The sequence below is a fragment of the Zingiber officinale genome, chromosome 8A (assembly GCF_018446385.1).
Source record: "Zingiber officinale cultivar Zhangliang chromosome 8A, Zo_v1.1, whole genome shotgun sequence".
Lineage (NCBI taxonomy): Eukaryota > Viridiplantae > Streptophyta > Magnoliopsida > Zingiberales > Zingiberaceae > Zingiber > Zingiber officinale.
Window position 1 is genome coordinate 3,188,394 of NC_056000.1, and position 18,520 is coordinate 3,206,913.

General features: G+C 39.9%; 1 protein-coding gene across 1 annotated transcript; it reads right to left on the bottom strand.

Annotated features, from left to right (window-relative positions):
* Positions 1-1,435: 1,435 nt before the first annotated feature.
* Positions 1,436-17,094, bottom strand: LOC122009622. The gene is made up of 4 exons (XM_042565849.1): positions 17,086-17,094; positions 15,166-15,330; positions 14,715-14,895; positions 1,436-2,013 (listed from the first exon to the last, which is right to left on the bottom strand). The coding sequence occupies exons 1-4, from the start codon at positions 17,092-17,094 to the stop codon at positions 1,994-1,996; spliced, it is 375 nt and encodes a 124-aa protein (XP_042421783.1). The 3' UTR covers positions 1,436-1,993.
* Positions 17,095-18,520: the final 1,426 nt, after the last annotated feature.

Sequence of the window (18,520 nt, forward strand, 5' to 3'; positions counted from 1 at the left end):
AAAGCTAAGAAGTGGTGTTATTTCCTCCCTAAATAATGTAAAATCCGCCTTTAAACCTTTAAATCCCTAAGCTAACATTTTCACCTTTAGCCAATCAAAACCAAATTGACATTAATTCGAGCCTACCTGAGTTGGAAAACTAAACTTGACCACAACGTCAAAGAACCTAACAGCCTCAAATTGAAACTCACTATAGCACTAGAATTAGCCTCTAAATTTTTTTTTAACTTTATTTGAATTGATTCATCCTCAAACCTGACCCTAAACTCTGAGCAATCTCTATAATTCAAGCCAACTTAAATAAAAGTTTGGGATACAACATAGCTTGTGTTGTGTCTTTATTTCCAATTACTCTTCATTCTTTTTCTTTTTTTAATTTATTATTTATTTATTTATTTTTCGTTAGCTCAGGTATCTAGTTTATACCGATTACATGACCGTCACACTACAAAAATAATTGAGTTTACCGACGGAATTTTCCGTCGGAATATTCGCTTACCGATGGCATACCGACGGAAAAATGCTTCTTAGGATATCATTCGTCGAAACGAGATTTTTCGACATAAATCAAAATTCTATATTTTCGATCAAATAAATATTTCATCGGTAAACACCGCAGGAAACACTGCTCCCCTCAACCAGATTTATCGACGGAAATAGTATATCCATCGGTAATTACCAACGAAAATATTATTTTCGTCGGTACCCAATAGCCAAATTTATCGACGGAAACAATATTTCCATCAGTAATCACCGACGAAAATACCGTCTCCATCGGTAATTACCGACGAAAATACCGTCTCCATCGGTAATTACCGACAAAAACGATATTTTTGTCGATGATTATCGAAAAATATTATTGACGGAAACAAAGTTTCCGACAATATTTTGTCAATAATTTTTTTTTAAATAGGACATTTTACATACAAGATCTATATATATAAAACAATCACAGACGATGATATTTTAGTACATACAAACGGCACATTTTATAATTCATACATACAATCATATTTTACACATCCTAACAATTCATACATACAATCCTAACAATCCATACATACAATCATTACTTAGACAACTTAAATAAATATATTTTTTTAATTTATATTTTTAATATAATAATTTTGAATCATAATAAATCATGAATTATCTATTCCAAACCAATTGGCCTATTAAGATTTCAAATCATGAATTGACTTATCAAAAACAGTTGGTTTCATATCATAGTCAGATTTACCGTTATCTTCTATCCATCCCATTTCATTATTTTTCTTATCCTCGTGTGGAATAAGATGATGACACATTCGATCACTGTTTCTTAATTCTAAGTAAATAGAAAAGTACTCAATCAACCCATTTCCATTAGCCATCGTTTTTACTAAGAGCAAATGATAGCTTTCAAGTGTACATAATTCTATCAAATCAAGAAATATTTTAAACACTAATTATGAACAGCATGTAAATTAAAATTTCCAAGCAAATCAAAGTAATAAGAAAACAATTCTCAATACCCTGCTCAAACTGTACCATTACAAATTACTTATCTACAGCAGCCCTGAGTAATTAAAGCAGTACAAAACAAAATCACATTTCTCGATCAAACCTAATAGTCAGTTCATCTTCAGTTCGGATCTTCTGTCCAGCAAATCAAACTGGTTGGTCTTCCACTTTTTCAAGTTGACAAGTACATCCATTTTCCAAATTTGATAGGAGGGGAAAGGCAACTTCAACTTTGGGTTTAGAGTGAAAGCCAACTTCAACTTTGGGTTTAGTTGTGGGAAAGTCTTCAACTTCGGTAAAGTAGGTTAAGTGGCATGGTAAGTATACATTAGGAAAGGGGCGTGGAAAGTATTCATATTTAGGATGGTTTAGACAATTGTGGAAGTGTTTAGCTTTGGGATAGTCAATTTTTTCTTTAAACTCTTCAACCTCTCGCTCCAGTTCTTTAAACTCTTCAATCTCTCGCTCCAGTTCCTCTCGATTCAGTTCTTTAATCTTTGAAATCCCTAGCTGCAGAAAATGAAGTTTGTCACAAAATCAGAAAATAATCTTATAAGTGAAATTAATAATGACATGATAAAAGAGTTTGACAGAGATAATAAATCTATAAAACACTCAAAAAGATGTTACACACCTGATCTATTCGAGACTTTGATGTAAAGAAATTGACAGAAACTAACATCGGCTGGAAGGGCAGGAAAATGGGCAAAGAGCCGGACGTGATCAAAACTTAATAACGACTATACCTACAACACGAGGAGAAGAGAAACCAGCTCTCGCATATCGCATCAGTAAATCATCCGATTTACGAAAGGCGTAAAGACTAGTAAAGCTCGATTTTTAGCCATCGCACATACCAAACAAAAGACGCGAGCAAAAAAAAAAAAAAAAAAATCTAACATACTGGCAATTACACCATAGTCAAAAGGTCGTAGATGGAATCGATAAAAACATGCAAAGCGACGCCATATCTTTAAGAAGAACCAAACTATGAAAAGAAAAAAGAAAATGAGACCAACGGAGAGATCGCTGGAGCGTCGAGGAGATGGAGGGAAAGAGAGGGGTAGGATTAGTAGATGTTGGGGAAGGTTGATCTCAAAGCGATGAAGAGACGTGGAAAAGGGCAAAGAAAAGCGACGGTGGTGGTTCCTACTTACTACTTAGGGTTTGGTTTGGACCAATTACTTGGGCCGGATGGGGTGGTTAATGGGGCCCACCAATGAATCAACGTCGTGAGACCAAATTTAGCGCTACTTTTCATCCGCCAATCACGCGAAACTCTTCATCAGATTTACCTTTCAATTTTTAATAATTCCAAATTTAACTATAATGTATTTTTTTTAAAAAAAAAACAAGAAGATTGCTTTTTATTTTCAAATTTATTTAAAAGAAGTCCATATTTTAATTGAGATTAACAAAATGTTATATCATCGTCATATTCTTTTTATATTAATTTTAAAATTGAATCGTGATACTAATTACCATTTAGAATGCGTAAATTTTAGGATATAATAAAAGTCGAAGAGATGTTGAACAATTGGAGAGGAATGAATCGAGCTAAGAATTAGCTGCTCAGATTCTTTGATATGTAATCCTTGAATTTTTTATAGTCCCTTCTTTAATTGACACATCGGATCATAACTTTAATCTTGTCAAAATTGACTACAATCTCATCTGAGTTCATTTTCTCACCTAGATTGTAGTTTAGATTGAGGCAGGTAGCCGGAGACCTCCCGTAGTAGACGGGCTGCCTCTTGCTCGGCGTCATACAATTCGCCTACCTCGACCCAAACTACAACCTAGGTAGGAAGATGAGTGAATCCAGTAGAGATCACATCCAATTTTGACAATGATCCGATGTGCAAACTATGAAAGGAGTCAAGAATTAGGATCTAAACTCAAGAATTAGAATCTTCCTCACTAGAAAATTATCTAAGATATCTTCATCCTTATTAATTACTAGTCAGCAAGCTGCTATAACGAGAGAGCAGATCCTCTTGTGCGCATTTCCATGGTCCCCTCTTATTCCCCTTCTCAATTGTGGCCAAATCATAATTGAAATCCTGCCAAAATTGACTACGATACATTTTTGGATTCGCATTCCCACCCAGGTTATAGTTTGTGTCAGGACAGACACCCAAAAGCCACTTAAAGGCCACCCCCGCTATACGTCGACAACCCGACCGCTCGCCCACTACCAGCGGCCTTCAGCCGCCTGCCCCAATACAAACTTTAATCTGGGTGGGAATGTGAACTCAAAGAGGAATCATAGTCAATTGCAGTCGGATTCCAGCAACGATCCGCTCGCAATTGCGATGGAAATTAATTTAATTTTTTATATCAGATATTAAATTGATACAAAGTGATATTATACTTGATCTTAGACAAAAAGTCAAAAAATGTATGCTTTCTAACGTCGTCGACTCAAGGTATTTATACAAGTTTCAACGTTCGTAATGTTGCTAATTCTAAGATATGGAATTAAATAGAATCATGACAATATATATTTTTATATAAAAAATAACCAAAGAAAATAACTAATAAACTTTAAAATGATTTTCAATGTGAAAAGTAAAAAAAATATTAACATAATTTAATTTTAAAGTTCACTAAAATTAATTATTAAGAGGTAAGATATATATACCTTGCACACCTATTCGATGTATATTCTTGGGCAACCCTCACAGGCCGGGTACACCCCCGGACAACCTTATTCTCAAAAATGAATCGGGACGTCTAAAGATGCATCCGAACGTTCGAACATGCGAGGGTCGCCTAGAAGTATGCATTGAACGAGTTTGCACAGTGTGTGTATATATATATATATATATATATATATATATATATATATATATATATATATATATATATATATATATATATATATATATATATATATATAGTTGTGAGAATCTAGGGCACCTAGATTGAATCCAGATGCCTAGATTCAATCCAGGGGCCGCATTCAATGAGAAGATTATTTTTTTCGGATATATTATATGTATTTAGGATTTAAGATTTTAGAATTTAGAGATTGAGTTATAATGGATTTAAACCAATAAAATTTTCCCTCTAAGATTCAAACTTCTCTCTTGGGTTATAATGTTTAAGATAAAAAATTTTAGATACTTACGAAGTATATTATATGTATTTAACATTTAAGATTTTAAAATTTAAGGATGGGGTTATAATGAATTTAAGCCAATAAAATTTTTTCTCTAGGGTTCATATTTCCCTTTTGAATTATAGTATTCAAAATATAAAAAAATTTAGATCACGAAATATAATATTATTTTTTTAAAAGAAATGTTCATTAAAAAAAATTGAATCAAGAGGCCTAGATGAAATCTAGGCGCCTGGATCGCTAGGCGCGCACAAACGCCTAACATTTGTTCCACATTCAATATGCTACGGACCTTTACATGCAGACTTGTCCGGAGTGCATTTGGGGAGCTTGGAATTGCCGTCGGTGATATGGTCCTAGCGTCTGGAATGAATCTAAGTGCTGGACTAATTTAATAATTTATTTTTATTATTTTTTATTTTATTTTAAGATATATTATATATATTTAGGATTTAAAATTTTAAAATTTAGGAGTTAAATTATAATAGATTTGAGTCAATAAAATATTTCCTCGGATTCAGGTTTTTTTACAAAATTAGAAATTTTAAATTTTTATAGGGTGTTTTATATGTATTTAAAGTTTAAAATTTAAGAATGGTGCTATAATAGATTTAAGTTGAATAAGATTTTCCTTCCTTCTTAGATTTTTAAAATCAAAAATAAAAAATAAATCGCGATCTGGAGGATATATATATATATATATATATATATATATATATATATATATATATATATATATATATATATATATGATCCTGTCTGAATCAGGAGTCAACGGACGCTGGGGATGTGGCGCTCCCTGCTGGATCCTCGAGTGCTCCGGCGAACCTGCAACAAAACCGAGCCGGGAGGGGTGTCCCGGCGACGGCCCTCCGACGCTCAAGTCAGGCGAGGAATAACAAAGAGGTGGCTTCATAGATCTAGCCCAGCGTCCGTTGACTCCTGGTTCGGACAGGATCAATTTGACGCCGTCTGTGGGAACACACCTGCATCCGAGCAGAGGCAATGGACGAGGCTGAAAGAATACATACTGTGGCACTCTCACAAGAAGAGTTGGACGCTATAGTCGAGGCGAGGGCAGCCAAGATAGTGGCGCAGCAAAAGGAGAAAGCACAGGCTGAGCGAGCGCAACAGCAAACCTCGGCTTCAGCAGGCCGGGCGGCGCAAGCAGACCGCCCGGAATATGTTTCAACAGGAGGGTTCCCTCAGGCACTCTTCCGTACTCCCCCAGAAATCGCGCCCGCTCATGGGGAACAAGGATCTTCATCTGATAGCCTCCCGTTCGGGATCATAGGAAGGGCAAAGCCCCCCGAGCGAACGCACCGCCCGAGCAGGTTCACCGACAGTTCTCTGAAGCCATACATCGGGATCCGTTACCAAAATACTATACACCACCGCCGATCGGAGCTTACAATGGGACGACCGACCCCGACGATCATTTGGGGAAGTTCGACAGCATCGCCACCTTGCATCAGTACTCCGATGGCGTAAAGTGCCGGGTATTTCTCACCACTCTATCGGAATCTGCACATAGGTGGTTTCGGAGGTTGCCGGACGGCTCTATCACTAGTTTCCAGGAGTTCCGAACGGCATTTCTTCATCACTTTGCGAGCAGCCGACGTTATCAAAGGACAAACGTTAGCCTGTTCACCATCAAACAGGAACCAAGAGAATCTCTCCGGGCGTATATACAGCGATTTAATCAGGTAGCGGTGGACATCCCCACAGCCACCTCGGAGACAATGGTAAACGCCTTCACGCAAGGCCTCGTGGAAGGGGACTTCTTCCGCGCGCTCATTCGCAAACCGCCCAGAGACTACGACCACATGCTACACCGGGCGAATGAGTATATAAATGTGGAAGAGGCGGAGGCTGCCCGACGGAAGGGAACCCATGCCGTCCAAGAGGTAGCGGCCGAGCAGAAGCATCGACTGCCCCAGCCATTTCCCTCAAAAGCAGATGCTTCGTCTCCCGAATTCAACTTATAGCAAGCCCCTCTTCTGGAACCTCAAGAGCGGGAGTTTGATGTCAAGCGATGAATTGACTACATAGGAGAAAGATGGGTAGACGGGCCGTCGAGCGGATGAAGATCCAAGCCACCGACTCAATAAAGTAGGCCCCAAGCCGTTCGACCGGAGGTATAATATCCGAGCCAAGCGCTCGACGAAGCAGACCCCGAGCCGTTCGGCCGGGAGTACGTTATCCGAGCTGGGTGAAAGGTGCGCTAAATGTAAATTTATATACATTTCGGTCGCCGATATACTTGTAATGCAGGAAGCAAAAAGATGAAAACACATTGAGCATTCTCCGCCGAACGGCTTACTGCGTGAAGACCCCTTGCCGATTTGGCAGGGGCATATAAATTAGCCGAGCCAAGCGCTCGAATAGCGAAGGCCCCCGAGCCGATCGGCCGGGAGGTTTATATCCGAGCTGGGAGCTCGAGAGCGAAGGCCCCCGAGCCGATCGGCCGGGAGGTTTATATCCGAGCAGGGAGCTCGAGAGCGAAGGCCACCGAGCCGATCGGCCGGGAGGTTTATACCCGAGCTGGGAGCTCGAGGACGAAGGCCCCGAGCTGCTCAGCCGGAGGTATATTGTACGAGCCAAAGGCTCAATTCCGAAGACCCTGTGCCGTTCGGCCAGGTAAACGTTGTCCAAATTAGGCTTAAAAGCCCGACGAGCTCCGTCGTTAAATATCGAGAGCCGCGCCGACCGGCTATAAATATCCGCGCCGACGAGCTCCGTCGTTAAAGATCGAGAGACGAGCCGGCGTCTATAAATCCCTGAGCAGAAGACCGACGAGCTCCGTCGTTAAAAATCGAGAGACGGTCCGGCGTCTATAAACCCTCCGGCCGGGAAACCGGGAGACGAGCCGGCGTCATTAAATACCCGAGCAAAAGACCGACGAGCTCCGTCGTTAAAGATCGAGAGCCGCGCCGACCGGCTATAAATATCCGCGCCGACGAGCTCCGTCGTTAAAGATCGAGAGCCGCGCTGACCGGCTATAAATATCCGCACCGACGAGCTCTGTCGTTAAAAATCGAGAGACGGTCCGGCGTCTATAAACCCTCCGGCCGGGAAACCGGGAGACGACCTGGCGTCTATAAATCCTCCGGCGATCGACGAGCTCGTCGTTAAAGATCGAAAGCCGCGCCGACCGGCTATAAATATCCGCGCCGACGAGCTCCGTCATTAAAGATCGAGAGCCGCGCCGACCGGCTATAAATATCCGCGCCGACGAGCTTCGTCGTTAAAAATCGAGAGACGGTCCGGCGTCTATAAACCCTCCGACCGGGAAACCGGGAGACGAGCCGACGTCTATAAATCCCCGAGCAGAAGACCGACGAGCTCCGTCGTTAAAGATCGAGAGCCGCGCCGACCGGCTATAAATATCCGCGCCGACGAGCTCCTTCGTTAAAGATCGAGAGCCGCGCCGACCGGCTATAAATATCCGCGCCGACGAGTTCCGTCATTAAAGATCGAGAGTCGAACCCGCGACTGTGAGCTTACTGGACGAAACTAAGGATGCCAAATAACGAGCGTTCGCAAGTACTAAATTGATTAAGTCCGATCGGCCATCAGTTTGCCAATACTTCGCATTCACTGAATGCAAACAGCATAGCCAAGCGCTAAACGATTTCGAGGAAAACAAGTCAACTGATTAACCTGATCGGTCGCCTAGTGGGGAACACGTGGAGCTTAACTTACTCTACGGATAAGCACCAAACAGATAAAAAAAAGGCAATGAAGGGCAAACAAAAATACAAACAAAGGAACACAACTATGCCGAACGGCGCGTACAAAAATTTTACATCCGCAAAGCGGATGAAATACAGAAAGTACTTGGAAGAACTCGCCTCACTCCGAATCCTCAAAATTAAAAAAGGCGTCCGGGATATCGTCAATCATAGCCGCCAAATCTGAAGAGGGAATGCTCAGGTCAGCAGGAAGGTGCCCTTCCTTCTTCCAGTACGCCGTGGTGACCTTGACCGCCTCGGCGAAAGTTGAGGAGACGTTGCCACCAAATTTTGCGCCGAACCGCTCCGAGAGGAGGTATTCTTGGCGCGCTGCTGCTAGGCGACTCGGCTCTCCCTCCTTATACCTTCTGGGCGCCGCTCGGGAGACAATTAGTGAATCTTGGAGAACTTTCTGGTCCACCTCCACTTTAGTGCGTTCAGCTGAGCGCTCATCCCGTTCGGCAGTTAATTGGGCTTCCAGGTCCTTAGATTGCTGATCTAGGGCTCGGACTTCAACTTTCATCTTGTCCAAATCAGCGATCGCCCGCCTCTTTCGGCTACTGGCGCGCTTCACTTCTGCGTCGCGTTTCTTCACCAGGCCTTCAAGTCGAGCCACCTCTGTAGCCAGGTCGACGGCCTTCTTCTGTTCGGCCTCACGGGCTTGCTTCTCCCGCTCGGCCGATGGACCCCCCGAGACTTGGAGTTTTTCCATGAGATCCTCCAGCTCGGCCAGTCGATGGCTAGTGGCAATTTGTTCCGCCCAATGCTGTAAGTGAAATAACAAAATCAGGAACTGAACAGTAGTATGGCACAGGAAGAAAAACGAACCTACCTGAGTGGCTTGCTGCATATGGTTATCGCCGAGCTGCTTGGGCGTCATGAGGGCCACCCGAATCTGGGCGTCCTCGAAAAGTTTGGCTAGCGGACCCGTCAGGGTTATTTCATGAACGGGGCTTGATGGCCGGTCAGCAGACAATAAATATTCCTCCGAAGGAAATCGAAGGGTCGTCTTGATGGTCGGGTAGCCGACCGGCCCTTCCTCAGCCGCAGTCGCCTGGCCCGAGGACTCCCCTATGGTTGAAGTCTCGCCCAACCGTCGTAAGCGACGACGAGTCCGTGGAGGAAAACCAGAGGGCTGTGCGGTGGGCAAAGCCACGGGGGTCCTGATCTGCGACGGCGTGCGATCTGGCAAAGCGATCTCGATCAGCGCCTGTGGTTCACCCTCTGGGGTCGGTGGAAGGCTGGAGTCCCTTCGACGTTTCCGCCGAACTTCCAGTGGTGAATCCCCGGCCTGGGGGACTCCCAGCTCTGCTGGAGCAGAGGAAACAGGATCCGCCTCAACCTCCGTTGAAGCGGCTGGGGTAACTTCTGTTTCAGGGGCGGACTGCGTCCCCCCCTCTCCTGTAGCTACCGGGCGGCTGGGGATTAGACCCCGCTCGGCGAGGGCTTTCAATTTCAGATGATCAGTAGCCTTGGAGCGCCACATGACTTCAGCTGCAGTAGAAAAAATTAAAATCAGTTAGACAAAAAAGGCGAAGTGAGTAAAGAGTCCTTACCCATGCGGTAGGGAAGATTGGCCCGAACGGGAGATAATCCAAAAATGTACAACACCCCCTTGAGAAGCAACTGGTCGATTTTGTACCGCTGACCGGACAACCAGTTTGCCGCATGAAGGTAGGCTGGATTGCTTCTGAATTTGCCGAGCTCCGGCTGGGTCGGCACAACGGTCTGCCATTTGGTTCTGAATGCTGGCCGCTCGGGAAGCCGTATATAGAAGAAGAACTCCTTCCAGTGCTTGTTGGAGGTCGGCATATTCTCAAAAAATTTGAAGCCTATTCTACTTTGGAAAATAAAAGTACCCAACTCGGATTGTTTGGGGTAGAAGAAGTAATGAAATATTTTGGGGTCGAGTGGGATACTGTGCAGCTTAAAGAGGACGACCACCCCGCTCAGCAGCCTAAAGGAATTCGACACAAGTTGGCCGAGCGGGATGCGAAAATAATTACAAACTTCCAAAATAAATGGATGGGTAGGAAATCTAAGGCCGCCCTGTAATTGGTCTAGAAAAAAACAAATGGTACCGATCGGCGGGTTATGGGGCCGATCGGTCGGGCCGACTACAACTATTTCATGGTCGTCCGGGATCCCGTACGTCCGAACAAGACGCCGAGCGCCCTCCTCGTCAAATTTACTCTCCATGGTCATATACCAAGGACCATGAACATCAACAGCGGGTACGGAAGTGCTCGCCATGACTAAAGTACCAAGAAAAAGAAAGAAGGAAGCCGAAAGAAACTCGGAAACGGAGGACAGATAAAAGTTCGCAAGCAAGGGGACGAAAGGAGTTCCCCGCGAAAGGAAAGGCCGAACGAAAGGAAGGGAGAAGCTTACTGAGGGAAGATGAACGGAGAGGATCACCAGAAAGCCGAAAACCACCAAGAGGTAAGAACTAGGACAGCCGGAACGATGCAGCCACGGGCACCTTCGACGGAAGACGCGCAATGAAACAGAGAATGCAGCGTAAGGGCGAAGACGAAGGCTTTATGCGAACGAGGCTAGTCGGCCTCGTTCGTCGGATGCAGGTCACGAGAGACGAGGTCATCATATAACCGTCCAGTTCAAAACAATCGGCGTCCCATCGTACGGATCATCACCGCCACGCGAGAAGAGCCACGTGGCGCTCTGTCACCAGGCGCAATTAATGCGCCCATACCGCGCATGCTTCGACTTAATGAAAAGGATTTGCGTGATTTTCGAGAAGATTTAGACAAGCAAACATCCACGTTGAGTGCCAAGACATCCAAAATGAATAGCCAAGCGACTGAATTTGGCATAAGGGCCGAACGGCTCAAGGGATATTATAAGCGACGGTAAGGCGACGACCGCCCGCTCGGACACATAGTCCAGTCAGTCGGACTCACTGCCTCCTTCGACTAGACTTAAAGGGGAGGCAAGTGATCCGGCGGTAAGAATGGGGGACCCACTTCCTGAAGGGTCCCAGCCTGAGGACGGATAGAGGGCTGACTAAGCGGGTAATGGCCGCGTCAAACAGTTGAGCAGGTCCGAGCGGAGCCAGAGATAACCCAGCCATAGGCTTGGGTTTCCGACGCCAAGGCGGGCGGCCTGACTGGCCGAGCGGGTGTCTGCCCGGCTGGAACCGAAGGGCCGAGCGGGTGGTCCGTTCGGCCAGGATATGGCTGGGTTTCCGACGCCAAGGCGGGAGGACTGAATGGCCGAGCGGGTGTCTGCCCGGCTGGAACCGAAGGGCCGAGCGGGTGGTCCGTTCGGCCAGGATAAGGGCGAGGATACAAAGGTTAGCCGAGCGGCCTATTCGTTCGGCTCGGGATATGGGATGTCAGCAAAGGCATGTCTGATGATTATACCGTACACAAGATTTCACGATAGAGGGTCTTGCCGTCACATCATGGAGAGGTTGATACAGTAGCGGTATGGCCTTATGGATACCCTTCTGACAGACCCATACCTGGACATGGTCGAAAGCAGGTGATTGCTTTGATTGGCGCGCCCAGGCTCCTTCGAGAGGTCTATATAAGGTCTCCATTTCTTCACCGGAGGGACGCTGGTCTAGATCTCTGAAGCCGCCTCTTTGTTATTCCTCGCCTGACTTGAGCGTCGGAGGGCCGTCACCGGGACACCCCTCCCGGCTCAGTTTTGTTGCAGGTTCGCCGGAGCACTCGAGGATCCAGCAGGGAGCGCCACAACCCCAGCGTCCGTTGACTCCTGATTCGGACAGGATCAATATATATATATATATATATATATATATATATATATATATAAAAGTTTTCTAACCTCACTACACAATAAATCGGAAAACACGACAAAACTTTTCAATAGGCAACCAAAATAAATCAGTTATGTAAATACTCTCATTAATTGATACATATTCAATAATTAATATTCTAACAACTAATAAAATAAATAAATATTTTAAAACTGTCAGTTATGTAATAGAAATAGGATTAAGCTTAGACTAATTATATCTTTTTATGAGACATTGATTCACTATTTTAATATTTAAAAAATATTTATCAAATTCTAATAAAAAAAAATGCCTGACGAATTATAATTGTGATCATTGTAAAGGTAAAATCATTCAGTCTAAATAATGAAATAGGACAAAGACAAAGTTAAAGAGTTAAATCTAGTTTAAGTCAAACTAGACAAAAAAGATTTAAAAAAAAAAAAAAAACCTCTCATATCACCTATAATAAAGGGATAAAAGATCCATTTTCTAATCAAATAGTTGAGACATATGCAGGACATTTTTTAATAAATTATTTATTACTTGATAAAATTTTATTCTATTTTCTAAAATAATAGAAGAAAATCAACAAATAATGCAAGTCACTATCACGTCAAAGTTAGACATCTAAAATTTCGAAGCTCAAATACAAGCTTGGATTTGAGGTTCAAACTCCAAATCACACTTGCATTTTTAATTACATCTCCTCTCCAAAATTAAATTCTAACGTCAACATTGAACTAGGGATAAATGGCTACATACATTCAACTAAATTGACCGAATTCACTAAAAGAAATTTAATTTCTAAGTGTATAACATGAAGGGATTATTTGGTAAAGAACTTATCCTTTGTAGAATTCAATAATTAGGATGAAAAAATAAATAGCACCTATGAAAATTATATCAGAAAGTAATTATAACTCAGAATAGAAACACTTTGCATGTAGATATATTCAATACAACATCCAAACATATTCTCCAACATACGGTACTCTCTAATTTGAGGTGAGACAACAAGTGATGCAAAATTTAAGATCATATATATATATATATATAGGAGTTGGCATACTAATCAATAAAACTAGATTAGTACATCCATCTTTACTAGTTAGAATATAAAACAACTTAGAACATTTAATTAGAAAGAAGGATAAAATTACGAAGAGTAATAAAAAAATAGGTAAAAAGAGAACAGAATGAAAAAACAAATGTAGTATCAGATTTATCTAATAGGTTGTTGGCAAAGCAAATTTTGATAATACTGTCAATAATAGTGATACATTAAACTAGGATGATTGAAATAAGCAATTGTAGCCTAGTTAGTAGCAATGGTAATAGATAATAAACAAGTGACGTTCAAGAGAAAGAATGGAAGATGCATATCAATTTTAGTGGTTGTAGTATTTGATGATGATGATATTGATGATGTCATGTAGGGATGCAATAAAATGTTAAATGAAATAAAAAACATACAAAAAATAATTAAGAGGACAAAATTCATGTATGTTAATACAGATTGAGAATAGTAATTTAGAATACCTTTGAATGGAACGTGCTATTAAGTATTAAGTATATAAACTGACTGAATTAAAAAATGACTTTGATTCAAGTCATTTTTTAAGTGAACAAACTGATTGACTTAAAAAATGACTTTAAAAATGTATGTTATACAGTTGATTCAACCGAACAAACTGATTAACTTAAAAAATGAAACCTAATAACACTCCTTTGAAAAATGTTGACAATAAAAAGTATCAAAAAAAATATTAGTATTTCTGTATTTAATAACCAAAACACTCTAATAAATAAAAATATTTTTCAATTAATTAAATATAATCATTAAGAATCAAACAAATAAAAAAATGATAATTATTTATAGCATAGTAGTTTTTAAAACGGACAAGATTATTTGTCAATTAGATAAACAAAACATAAAATATATTTACACTTCATATTATATGCATATTCTTCATTTCAAACACGATTTGTGAGAAAGCAATACTTTGATCAAACTGTCCGAACACCAAATAAATTATCATTACTGTAAAGAAAGATATAATAAAAGACTGAATTAAAAAATGACTTTGATTCAAGTCATTTTTTAAGTGAACAAACTATTTGACTTAAAAAACTGATTGACTTAAAAAATGACTTTAAAAATGTATGTTATACAGTTGATTCAACCGAACAAACTGATTAACTTAAAAAATGGAACCTAATAACACTCCTTTGAAAAATGTTGACAATAAAAAGTATCAAAAAAATATTAACACTCCAAAGTATTTCTGTATTTAATAACCAAAACACTCTAAAAAATAAAAATATTTTTCAATTGATTAAATATAATCATTAAGAATCAAACAAATAAAAAATTGATAATTATTTATAGCATAGTAGTTTATAAAACGGACAAGATTATTTGTCAATTAGATAAACAAAACATAAAATATATTTACACTTCATACTATATGCATATTCTTCATTTCAAACACGATTTGTGAGAAAACAGCACTTTGATCAAACTGTCCGATCACCAAATAAATTATCATCAACTGTAAAGAAAGATATAATAAAAGACGTTACAAACCTGATCTATTCGAGACTTTGACGCAAAGAAATTGACAGAAACTAGCATTGGCTGGAAGCGCAGGAAAGTCGGCGAACGAATCAGAGACCAAACTCTTCCGGAAGAGCATAACAGAGGTGACATCGCGGGTAGATAAATGATCCACGAGCGGCGCGAGAAACCCTGGACGACGAGGGGTTAGCTACAACACGAGGAGAAGAGAAACCAGCTGTCGCATCAGCAAATCAGCCAATCTACGAAAAGCGGAAACACTAGTAAAGCTCGATTTTTAGCCATTGCACATACCAACAAAAGACACAAGCAAAAAAATCAACAAACTGGCAATTACGCCATGGTCAAAAGGTAGTACACGGGCACATGAGAATCGAAAAAAAAACATGCAAAGCGACGCGATATCTTAAGAACCAAAACTGTGAGAGGGAAAGAAGGATGTGAACCAACAGACACTCACCTGCCTGCAAGAGAGAGATCGCTGGAGCGTCGAGGAGACGGACGGAAAGAGAGGGCCAGATATTGGGGAAGGGTTGATCTCAAAGCGATGAAGAGCCGTGGAAAAGGGGAAAGAAAAGCGACGGCGGGTTTCGTTTGGATCAATTAATTGGGCCGCAAGGGGTGGCTTAATTAGGCCCACGAATGAATCAATGCTGTGCTTTTCATCCGCCAATCACGCGAAATTTTGATTTAGCATTCAATTTTTAATAATTCCAAATTTAACTGTAATGTATTAAAAAAACAGATTGTTTTTTTATTTTCAAATTCATTTTTAAAAAGTCCACATTTTAATTGAGATAAAAAAAATGTTATATCATCCTTGTATTATTTTTTATCTTAATTTTAAAAGTGAATCATGATACTAATTACCATTTAAATTATTATCTATCCAAGGCACATTCACTTAACATTAATTTTTCAATTTCTTGTCTTATTATACAAATTGATGAGATAAGAGTGTACTCTAGAAAATATATTTTAGATATCTTTATCATTAATTAATTATGCAGTCAGCGTAGTTATCCATGAATAATTGTCTAGTTATAAAGTCCGGCATGTCGAATAATTGTCTAATTCTAGAGGTAAGAATTAGAATCTTCCTGTAGAAAAATATCTCAGATATCTTCATCGCTAAATGGTGGCAAAAGGGTAATTCGCTCACTTTTAACGTCTCCGTCAATCCGTCTCTAGATCAACACGGAGAAGATAAATCACGAGAATTATTAGTCCGAACAATAACTAATACATAGGGGAGGACCAGTGGCAGATCCAGAAATTCAAACATGAAGGGACGATTATTATATAGAATAAGAGATCGTATCCTCTATTTTCACTGATAGAATACTATAATATTAGGAGTTCCATAGGCGATAAGGGGGGGAGGGGCGACCGCCGATGCCGCCCAGCCATGGGGTTGGCCACGTGGCTGCCGCGAGCTCAGCCATGGGATCACCTTCCTTTGGGAGTTGTTCGAGCCTCCTTTGGTAGTAGATGTTGTGGTTATCTTCATTTGTATTTTTGGATTTTGACAAAACTAGTTCTTTTCATGATCTCAGTAGAAATTTAGGGTTGCTTTTTGAGTTGATTTTTTTTTCTGCTTCCATTAATTGTGTGAATCGTAATCGCATCGAATAAAGCAAGGAATTGACATGGATTTGTTAAATTGCACATCAGAGTTGATGTGTTTTGGAAGGTCTTGTGGATAATACGAGAGTTCTCTTTTTAGAAGTGTTTATAAGAGTGTTATGTGATATGTCAAATATGGTAGCCGATGATCCGACATGGAAAGAGTTTATTATGATGAGAACTTATGTTTTGAAATAATTGTACTTCCATGGTGTTTTTCCTCGTCAATTTCTCTCTTTACTGATAGTGAAAGTTCATTATTGCCCTGGAAATTAGATGCTTATACATTTCATTAATATATGACACACACTGTTCAATACATAGATTTGGCATCTATACTTTATAATATCTTTTTAGTTGTATTTAAGCTATTATGTAATATTACTGATGTTAATTTTTAATTATTTTTTTATTATTTTATGGTAGACTTCATTTTCTGAGCGTTTATCTCCAACCCATTTGCTACCTTCTGATCAGTAAGGTTCTGTTTCTTTTTTAGGTTCAATTATATGTTTAGTTTAAGTTGGAGTGCTATTGAAAGTATTATATGTTTTAATGATTTATGTTTAGTTTTACATGTTTAATGATATTTTAAATTTATTTCTTTTTTATGTTATAATGTATATACATAAAGCCTGAATATATAATAGGTTAGAAAATAAATTTATTATTGATGAATTTTTTTTTATTGGAGTTAAAAAGTTTGTGAACTTTGCTAAGTATTATCCATAATATATGGATGTAGACAAGTTACATTGTCCATGTAATCATTACAAATATCAGAATATAATTATTCGTGGTGAGGACACTATGAAAGTACATATATGTAAAAATGATTTATTCTAAATTATTACAACTGGTGTTGTTATGGAGAACATTATATGTTTGAGCCAATTAGACATTTTGTTGTTTCGCCATCTATCTCTAATATAATGCAATCAATGGTTTACGATACAATAAATGTATTTGATCATGGAAATGTTATGAAATACCAACACCTAAAGTACAACATCTATATGACATGTTAAAAGCTAATGAAAGAAAAGTATGGAAAGACATTCCTTCTAGTCATTCATAACTATCAGCTACTGTAAGACTATTGAACATTAAGGCAGGACATCATTTCTTATAATGATGTTACGATGACATTTGTAAATTAATATCTGTATTACTCTCGTCCAGTAATAATATTTATATTTTCATATCATAAAATAAAAGAATATAAAATTTATATTAACACAATAATAATAACATATTCAGCTTCAAAAATATTTCCTTGGTTTATTAGATGAGCCAACAAAACACCTAACCTACATAACAAAAAGTATTGAATCTTTTGATTCAAATATGAATGCAGAAATAATCTTTTAAAAAATGATTGATGTCACACATTACTAGACAATAGACATCCAAAAGCTCATCATTTTGGATAAAAAAAATGACAGAATATTATTAACAAAAAACTAACTCAAATAATTAAACATGTGTTTAAATAATTTAAAATCCTAACTAGACGAAAAAATTAAAAAAAAAAAAGATAAAATCTCCTGAGTCTCCGAAAAGGATTTAAATGATATTTTTGGAGTTTGAAATAGGGTGATTAAAGATAAACTTTGAAATTTATTAAAGATCTCTGAACGAGTTTTGATTTGATATATTATATGTTTCGTGGTTCAATCCAAGCCAAAAGTTATGACCTCTCAAAGCTTCCACCGATTCTGCTATGCTCTGATCTTGTTACAATTCTACCGATTCTATTTCGATCCTACTAGTCCTACTGATCCTGATGCTGTTGGAACCCTAAGGTTGTTTTGATATGATCAAACAAGTTAAGATAGGTCATGTGGTGTTTTAACCTTGTGTCTAAGTGTGTAGGAGCTTAGGAGCACAAGAAGTAGAGCAAAAGACGCAGCTAGCGAGAAGGACGACACGGGAGAGAGCTGACGGGCTCAGTGCATCTGAGGGACGAGACACTGTGGAAGAGTACGCGGGCCGACGAGAAGGAGACGCATGACATTTCCGAGGGATGAGAAGCTGGAGCGGGAAGGTTGCTTGAGAAGGCCGGAAATTGGGTTCAGGTGAGCTTTATTCCGGATGGCCGAGATCACCTAAGCGAGCGGAGCCAGAGCGGAACATCTAGACTGAGGTGAGCAGAACTAGAGTAGAGGGTCCGGATCGGAAAAAGTCAA